General features: G+C 36.1%; 1 protein-coding gene across 1 annotated transcript; it reads right to left on the reverse strand.

Annotated features, from left to right (window-relative positions):
• Positions 1–1,385: 1,385 nt before the first annotated feature.
• Positions 1,386–4,146, reverse strand: LOC117816084 (trypsin-2-like). The gene is made up of 6 exons (XM_034688192.1): positions 4,054–4,146; positions 3,326–3,506; positions 2,720–2,923; positions 2,510–2,568; positions 1,728–1,885; positions 1,386–1,614 (listed from the first exon to the last, which is right to left on the reverse strand). Exons 1-6 carry the CDS (start codon positions 4,094–4,096, stop codon positions 1,465–1,467), a joined length of 795 nt encoding a protein of 264 aa, XP_034544083.1. The 5' UTR covers positions 4,097–4,146; the 3' UTR covers positions 1,386–1,464.
• Between the last annotated feature and the right edge of the window lie 3,114 nt (positions 4,147–7,260).

Here is a 7,260-nt window from a genome sequence, read left to right on the forward strand (position 1 = left end):
ACTTATAAAACACAGACAGACAAATCAAGACTAATAGAACACAGGCAGAAAAATCAAGACTTATAAAACACAAGCAGAAAAATCAAGACTAACAAAACACAGGCAGACAAATCAAGACTAATAAAACACAGACAGAAAAATCAAGACTACTAAAACACAGACAGACAAATCTAGACTAATAGAACACAGGCAGAAAAATCAAGACTAATAAAACACAGGCAGACAAATCAAGACAAATAAAACACAGACAGAAAAATCAAGACTAACAAAACACAGGCAGACAAATCAAGACTAATAAAACACAGACAGAAAAATCAAGACTGATAAAACACAGACAGACAAATCTAGACTAATAGAACACAGGCAGAAAAATCAAGACTAATAAAACACAGGCAGACAAATCAAGACAAATAAAACACAGACAGAAAAATCAAGACTAATAAAACAGGCAGACAAATCAAGACTAATAAAACACAGACAGACAAATCAAGACTAAGAAAACACAGACAGACAAATCAAGACTAATAAAACAGGCAGACAAATCAAGACTAATAAAACACAGACAGACAAATCAAGACTAATAAAACACAGACAGACAAATCAAGACTAATAAAACACAGACAGACAAATCAAGACTAAGAAAACACAGACAGACAAATCAAGACTAATAAAACAGGCAGACAAATCAAGACTAATAAAACACAGACAGACAAATCAAGACTAATAAAACACAGACAGACAAATCAAGACTAATAAAACACAGACAGACAAATCAAGACTAATAAAACACAGGGAGACAAAATCAACACAACAACACGGTTAAAAAGATCAATGAACAAAAAGCCCCCGGGAACAGGCATCAGATTAAGAATCAGTATTTAGGTATGCGTACATGTCTGATTTGTTTTTAACCACTGTTTGAGGGTTTTTTTAAAGAGTGAGTAGATGTCACAGTGTCTGATGTGTGATGGTAACTTGTTCCAGGAATGTGTTCCTCTTACAGATACCACCATCTGACTGAATTTAGTCCTACGCCTAGGTACAGTACAGTGTCCTCTGGCTAGAGCTCTAGTTCTCCGTCCATCATTGTTTTTTTTCTGGATGAAGTCACTTAGCGGAGGGGGGGCAAGGGCGTTTAAATCTTTAAAAATGAGACAAACATCCATAAAAATTTGGTAGTTATCCTGGTCAAGAATATTAAACTTTTTTACAACTGGGACATTAAAATTATTATTTATGTATTCTTTATCATATCTTTATGGAGGTTCCTATAACGTGATACCTTAAACACTGTTTTTTGAAACAAAGAATCATCCCGAATTACTGCTAATGTTTGAGTTAGATGATCTTTTAAAGAAGACAGACACTTATTTATTCTGATCGAATCAAGTTTTCATTTATTAACTGCAAATGAGATGCAACTCACAAGACATTTCAAGTTCAATCATTTGGTCTTTACTTTGTCTATTTAAGGCCAGCAGTCTTTTTTATCCATTTAAGGTATTTACAGACGTCCATGTATGCATTATAATGAACACAGCGAGGCCTGAAACGACCAAAAGAAATGACCCCATAAATCTTCTCGTTGTGCACCACTCCTCCACCAGAGTCACCCTGAGAGACAGATATCAGAGGGAACAGAATTTGACATGATGTCCTGAAAACTTGATGATTGTGAAGTTATAAAACATGAAATGACTGTAGGGTAAGAAACATCTCTAACTCACTGGAGTAGAAGACGCTTCAGAAGACTGGCCACAGAGCAGGTGTTGAAAGCTGTACTTCTTGTGGAAGTCCGGCTGTTCTTTCTTTATGCATTTCAAATACTTCTTACAGTCCATCGCCTCCATGTCTGCACACTGAAGAGTGTCTGATACATGATCGACTACATGATAAGGATTAAGAAAAGTATTTAGCACAAAGTAAAAAAAATGTGTCATCATTTTTTTGCTTTATTTGTGAGAAAGAAATGACAAGTGATAAACTGAATAAAGGAAAGACAGAAACAACAAACAAAACAAAAACAAAAACAAAAGACAGGGAGTATACAGACATACACATATTAATGATTACAGTAATGTACGTTGTTGTTTTTTTAACAATTTTTTATCCTTTCATCATTTTAATAGTTAGGAAAATTATTCCTCCAATAAATCAGAACATCTCCTTGAAATCAGTTTATTTCTTCTTTTCAAACCTTCATCAAAACTGAAACAAACTGTGTTTATTTCTTCAAAGAATCAAATTGAACCCTTTAACTCTGGTTTGATCTACTCTACCCTGCATGCTCCTCAAACATCTAAAATGTGCGAGGTTGTGTTTGAAAAGCAAGAGCAGCATATTATATATTTTCCCTACACATGTTAGATAAAAATTACAAAGTATGTGATCTTAATATGTGCAGAAAGTTGACCAAGCACAAAAGTTACAATATGGACTATTGCTAAATAGTTCTTATAATCCATTTTTAAATAACACCAATAAACAAAAGATTTAAGATTATTCTCACCTATTTCGTTTTGAGAATCTAAAGTTCTGTTCATGAAACCTGCAATCTGAAACGAAAGACTGAAAAGCAAAACATAATGAAAACAAACAGTTTCATTAGAAGTTTTGAAAAGGTGTTAAAAGTCTCATCAAATCAAAAACACAGGTTGTGTTTCTTTCTACAGAAATGTTAGTTCCTGCAAAGTGTAGCTTAGGGAAGATCATAACTCACATCTTCTTACGATCCTTACACTCCTTTGTAGTAGGAAGATCCACAGGTTTGATCCCGGAGGGATTATCAAGCTCCAGCAGCATGATGTCATGTTCCTTGCTCCGTTTAATAAGCTTCCATTTCTTATAGATCTTGTTCGATTTTATTTTACCTGGTGTTACTTGACCTTGACCTGAATGCACACCTAAATATGGAGTCATAATCCTAAAAATAAAAAGAGGTAAAAGAGGAACATCACTGAAGTACTGTTAAAACATCATTATCACATGATAATTACATATTTACTGAATATTAACAAATCATTGCGATCTTTCTGTTAGGAATGCTATCAGGAATAATAGATTGAATTTCTAAAAAACATAGTACAGTGTATTAGTATAAACTAAAAAAAGATGTTCCTCTCTTACAGATTCCAGAGGTAAAAGAGAACATTCACGGAGTTATTGTCAGTGTATCTTAGTTTAGAAACAGGGGTAATAAATGATTTAATTTTAACAAAAGCAAATATGTATCCATGTTCAGAAAGCTATCAGGAATTCAGATTGAATATTTCATTTGAAAATATACTGCTGCAAGTGTATTAAAGAAAGACTGTCCCTCTCTCACTTCTCCTCGCAGTGAGCTGCAGTCAGGATCCAGCGGTTACTGATCAGAGAGCCACCACACAAGAAGTTATGGGTCCCATCATTTACTATCAACTTCACATGGTACTGACGCTCATCATCTTTGCATTTATGACCCAGATAGATTCTCTTCTGCAGATCCACAGCTGTGCTTACTGTGACACCTGAAAGAGAAAGTCCTCCACCGGGTGAGTGTGAGTTGGAACGAGTGAAGAAAACAACTTTTAAGGCAACAATATACTACACATGGAGGAATGTCTTGTGAGGTATTGTAAGAACATAATGTAGAGGAACTACAGATGTGATCATAACTAGTGATATAAAAGACTTTATCTGAGTCCACTCTCTGACCTTTAACACCTCTACTCTTAGAATCCAGCAGCCATCACTTTCCACGTAGTTCCACTGACCTCACAAACAACCTCTGATAAGTTACCTCCTCTGGTGTGACGTTGCTTTCATGGTTATTAATGGTTGGTAATAAATGGATATTCTATGCATGCATCATGCCCCTACATCTGTTGAACCTCAGAGGGTATCTTTTTAGTCTAATACTGCAAGTTCAGACGAACAGGCAAGTTCATAGAAACATTAAATACATCCTCAGAAATTGATTTTTTACCGGTACTCCCTTTTCAAGTTACTTATGAGAAAACCTTTTAATAAATAAACCAATGAAGCAGATTTGAAGAGAAAATGCTGACTACTCACCGGCCCACAGCAAAAGGAGGAGAAGACGTGTCATGCTACCCATCTTTGCAAGACTACCCTCCTGGTGCCACAGTGGTGCATTTTAAATGTTTTCACACTGCCCTGGTGGAACTCGAGCCACCAATCACCTCACAATGATTTATCAAAACAATCCTCATTGGCTACAACGCCAACGTTTACACATGTGCAAATGATTTGACCACTTATTGAACGGTCTTGTCCTTTTACGGCAATAAATGATTCTGGTACGAAGAAACGTTGAACATGTAGATAGTAATTCATGTGTTTCAGCAAGACCCCACAAATTCAAGTTTATATTATTGACGTTTTGTTTTGAAAAAGTAAATCCTTCCAAATCCCCTGAAGTCATAACTATTTTAGAATCACTGAATAACATTATCAATAGTAATAATGGGACATGAATGTAAACATTACGTCTTTACATGCTGGAAACTAACTGTATTTATACAGTTATTTATGAAGCCAAACCTCATAAAACATCCACCCATGGTGTTTACAATGGTGTGGTATCTTTTATTAAGGCAAGGCAAGTTTATTTATAAAGCACCATTCATACAAAGAGCAATTCAAAGTTCTTTACAGAGTTAAAAGCAAAAAACAGAACAGTAAGAATCAATAAAAAACGTACAGCAAACATTTCAAACATTTACAATTTATATACGGCCAGTTATGTTTGATCTACTCTCTCTCTCTGTACTTTTGTAACTTAACGTACATAGTAAATAGTGTTGGGTCTTTAACTTTATACGTCATCTCTAAATCTTCTAAGGCAAAGATTCACAGTGAGCGATGCAAAGGATGACATGCAAGATGACATTCATCAGACTAATACAATGTCTGTAGAGAAGGGAAAGCATAGGCATTATGCAAGGAATGGAGCCTACTTATAATAATAATAACAATAATTATGTGAGTGATAAGAAAGCAGGATTACATTTTTCATCAGAAAACATGACTTATACATGAAGAGGTAAGACAGGACAAGTCCAGGAACAAGTTAAAGGTTCACTACCATCCAGAGGTCACCAAATAGACACAAACTGATAAAGTTCATCACAGCAGCTTCAATAAAGTGTGAGACGCTTGCAAAAAGAAGGTGATGATTCAGAATTAATTTCAAAATCCTTCTGTACACATTCAAGGCCATTCACAACCTCTCGCCTCCGTATCTGTCTGATCTCCTCCACATCGTCACCCCCTCTCGCTCCCTCAGGTCTTCCTCTTCCCTCCACCTCTCTGTGCCCCCCTGTCACTCCCACCTGACATCCGTAACTCCGACTCACTACCCCTGTTCAAATCCAAACTTAAAACTCACCTGTTTCAAATTGCATTCCTTGTCTGATTGCACTGCCTCATTTTAACTTGATATAACCCTGCTTGTTTTTATTTATTTCATCACGTTGTTTTTATTTATTGTGTTTTAATCTGTCTGTAAAGTGACCTTGAGTGCTTTGAAAGGCGTTTCTAAATAAAATGTATTATTATTATTATTATGATAGGGCAAATGCAACAAACTTCTAGTCGTAGAGGAATAAAATGTTAAAATCTAGAGGAACTACTCTGAAATATCAGAAATTAGACAGAAAAGGCGAAAAACTCACGAGGAGAAGTGACATATCCAGGTCTATGGTCTTCGTTAATTAATTTTGATGGAAGCACTAGCATTATAACTCCATGTGTGTGTTTACTAGTGTCTGTGTAACACCACACTGATACAGTTTTATTATTCTTCAGCATGTTTCCTAACTGTCTTTTCGTCGTTGGTCGTTTCCATCGTTAGCTTTCCTCTGAAAATTGAACACAAAGTTTACATCGTTTACTTAGTAAAATAGGTTCTCTGACAGAAGGCTTATCAGGACAGAGGAGCTCAGGTGAGGTCATAAAAGTCGTTACGTTCCCTCAGTGACAGTTTGGCTTGAAGTGTTAGAACATCATATATTAATAAATGAGACTTCGGCACACTGTGGCTGCTTTTGTTCCTGCTATAAACGTATACAGATATATTTGAATCTCTCTATCGCAGCGTAACTATTCACTGAGACCGTTTTGTTCACTGACTTTTTATAGTTGGTGAGCTGCAGGAATATTAAATATCATATGTATGCTATCTGGAGCATTTTTAAGTAACTTACAATAACATAATATGTCTGGTGTTGTGTTGTATTTCTGGATGACTAAATGGGATTAAAAAGAAGATGCTTGAGCTTTTTTTCAAACTCTTTTTATTAAGTTTTGAACATTTTAACAGACAATGTCAAGTTGCTTTGAATAATAAGGCACAGGATTACAGTAATGTCTTAACCCCCCCCCCCCCCCCCCCCCCCCGTTTCAGATTTCAGTGTTTTTCATACGACACAACGACATCCGGTCTGTAACAGGAAGTCAGAGCTCGGAGCTTGTTCAGCCCATAGACTGTATAAAATACAACTCAACCCCTCCTCTGTTTTTCCTTCCCTGCACACGTGTGCTAACAAGGAGTCTGCAGATTCGAAGATCTAGTGGATAATTTGTATTTATCATGTGTTAGTACTAGTTAGCATAGCAAGAAACACTAAATCTGTGACCAATCGTTCAGAAAGGTCCTGCTGCAGGCGCCTCTCCATCAGGATCAGATTCTGGATCAGATTCAGAGGGGTGCTGGACAGCCGAGGCCACATCCACTTCCTGAGGGGGCGCGGTCAGAGAGCTCATTCTCATTTAAAGGCACAGACACAGAAAACAGCCTGTTCTGAGCAGGGCTGAAAAAGAGGGGTTTTACAAGCAGACCAAAATCTGATTTCAAAGTGTTTTTTGAGCAATAAACTTGATTGATTTTTTTTTTCTTTTTCTCTCTTATCTTTTTTTTTCTTCTTTTCTTTTTCTCTTGTCTGCATATATATTTCTGGTTTGTGTTATGTTTTCACAAACTGTCAAATATTAATGCAATTTATTCTTGCAGCAAAAGAAAAGAAAGAAAACCTTTTTCTTCTGTGCTTGTGACTGTGTGCATGCGACCATCACCATTCCTCTTAGAACTCTTGAGCAATAAACTTTAAAGACATGTTTTGGGGACCTCTTAGACCAATATATTTTGATAAAAAAAGAGCGTAATATGTCACCTTTAATAACTGATGGATTTATCTTTTCTGCAGTGCACAAAACAATAAGACACCTTTACCAGCTGCAACATTGGTTATTCTGTAAACA

This window comes from Notolabrus celidotus, chromosome 7 (genome assembly GCF_009762535.1).
Source record: "Notolabrus celidotus isolate fNotCel1 chromosome 7, fNotCel1.pri, whole genome shotgun sequence".
In the NCBI taxonomy this organism is placed as follows: domain Eukaryota; kingdom Metazoa; phylum Chordata; class Actinopteri; order Labriformes; family Labridae; genus Notolabrus; species Notolabrus celidotus.